The sequence below is a fragment of the Eurytemora carolleeae genome, unplaced genomic scaffold, assembly GCF_000591075.1.
Source record: "Eurytemora carolleeae unplaced genomic scaffold, Eaff_2.0 scaffold566, whole genome shotgun sequence".
NCBI lineage: Eukaryota > Metazoa > Arthropoda > Copepoda > Calanoida > Temoridae > Eurytemora > Eurytemora carolleeae.
The window spans coordinates 20,830-22,575 of NW_019396457.1; the positions used below are offsets into that span (position 1 = coordinate 20,830).

The following is a 1,746-nucleotide window of genomic DNA, read 5'->3' on the forward strand; positions in this document are numbered from 1 at the left end:
TTGTAGACCTTAGATATTTCAAACTATGAATTCTGTTAGATCAAATATTCTGAATTTGAAATATCAAAGGTTTACAACATCAGATTCCAAAGGTTTACATATTTGAGTTTGTGCCAAAGAGTCAATTCCTTTATAAATTGACTGTAAGAAAAAATAGAAAAATAGAAAATAGAATACCTTTATTACATCTTACATCATGTTATAAGCATCTAATATGTCGAGGTCTTGTTTTTGCAAAAGTTTTAGTCTAAAGTATCTTAAAATTTTGTGTTAATAGTGAATTTAGACAAATCCTTAGTCTTTGTCATTGTCAGCTGTTACTTTTTAAATTTGTTTCCTTTTAATTTTGTATTTTCCAGGGGGGGGGCAAGAGGACTACTGTCCCCCCCCCTATGTACGCCACTGTATACCTTAATTCAGAAATATCAATTTGAATCTCAACCCTAGTCCTGACAGAATAGTGGAAATTAACATTTTCTGACCTTTCCCAAAAATATGGACAAAGCTTTTAGCCTTACATTAGACACTTTCATCAAACTGCCGAGTCTCAAAGCATACTGCCCGACTGTCTACTTTAATAATTTTTTTTCAGGTTATCTTCATTTCAAACCAAGTTTGGTGAGATTTTGCAAATCTCTGCATACTTGTAATTGTAAGGTCAGATCTTTTCAGTCTAAACCACCATATCTCACATAGTTCGAGATGATTAAGTGAAACCAAAAAAAAGTATAAAAACTTATCATTGAAATATTAGTGTCACAACTTTTAATGGAGTCTAAGCACTCCATAGCAATGAAAACAAACCAGTAAATCTTGCTTCATGAATAAAAGACAAAGATAATCATCAGTTCATGTCGAACTGATTCTTACTAGATAACCTGCTTTTATCTACTCTTTTTGGAAGATTTAGAATCTGATATGCAGAAAATGATTTCTTCTATAAATGAAGACACGATATTGTTCAGTTGATTAAGACAACCCACTACTATACCTTCTCCCCATCTAAAAAAACTCAGGGCACATTTAACATGCTGTATATCAATAACTTGAAAAAACGAGCAAAATCATTAGAAATTGTTAAACAAACAAACAAACTAAATTAAGGAAACAATCACACCACATGCATTACTTTCAAATTAAGAACCAATTTTTACTTATAAAAATTTTTACTTTTAATATGTTTTTTTTTAACATTTTAACATTAGAAAAATAAAAAAGTGATAGTCAGAGCAAGAGCATAAAACTTATTTGCAACCTTTCATAATGTTAACTGTTCTAACTTAAAATAGTCGGATTTTACCAGAATTATTTTTTAATATAATTTCTTGGGTATGTGCCCATGGAACCTCACAAATATGATATAACAATAATCTTATGAGGATAAAAATGTAATAATGGAATTCTTAAACTCGATGAAATAATCTACATATTCACCAACTCTTTTAAGCTACAATTTTCTGGGATTTGCTTGCACAAACATTTCAATGATTTTTTCAGTAGAGTGTTCAGACAGCCTTATAGGGTGTAAAGCTATAAGTGCAAGATCGTTAAGTCTGCTCTCCGTCATAGTACATCTTGTGTAATGAAGTATTCTCTTTATAAGGCTAAATCTTTTCTCTCCTTGTATTAACAGTGAATTTAGACAAATCCTTAGTCTTTGTCATTGTCAGGTGTTACTTTTTAAACGTAGTTTCCTTTTAATTTTGTATTTTCCAGGGGGGGCAGGACCCCGCCTGGAACTCTCAG

The 1,746-nt window shown here is 31.2% G+C and overlaps 1 protein-coding gene across 1 annotated transcript in view; it reads left to right on the plus strand.

Moving 5' to 3' along the window:
- The window catches only part of LOC111703648 (serine/threonine-protein kinase Nek5), an 8,228-nt gene extending 7,588 nt beyond the window's left edge, over positions 1 to 640 (plus strand). Inside the window, exon 11 of the mRNA XM_023475665.1 lies at positions 593 to 640. Within this exon, the coding sequence (XP_023331433.1) occupies positions 593 to 622 (30 nt within the window). The 3' untranslated portion in view covers positions 623 to 640. The remainder of the gene's footprint in view (positions 1 to 592) is intronic.
- The last annotated feature ends 1,106 nt before the right edge of the window (positions 641 to 1,746 follow it).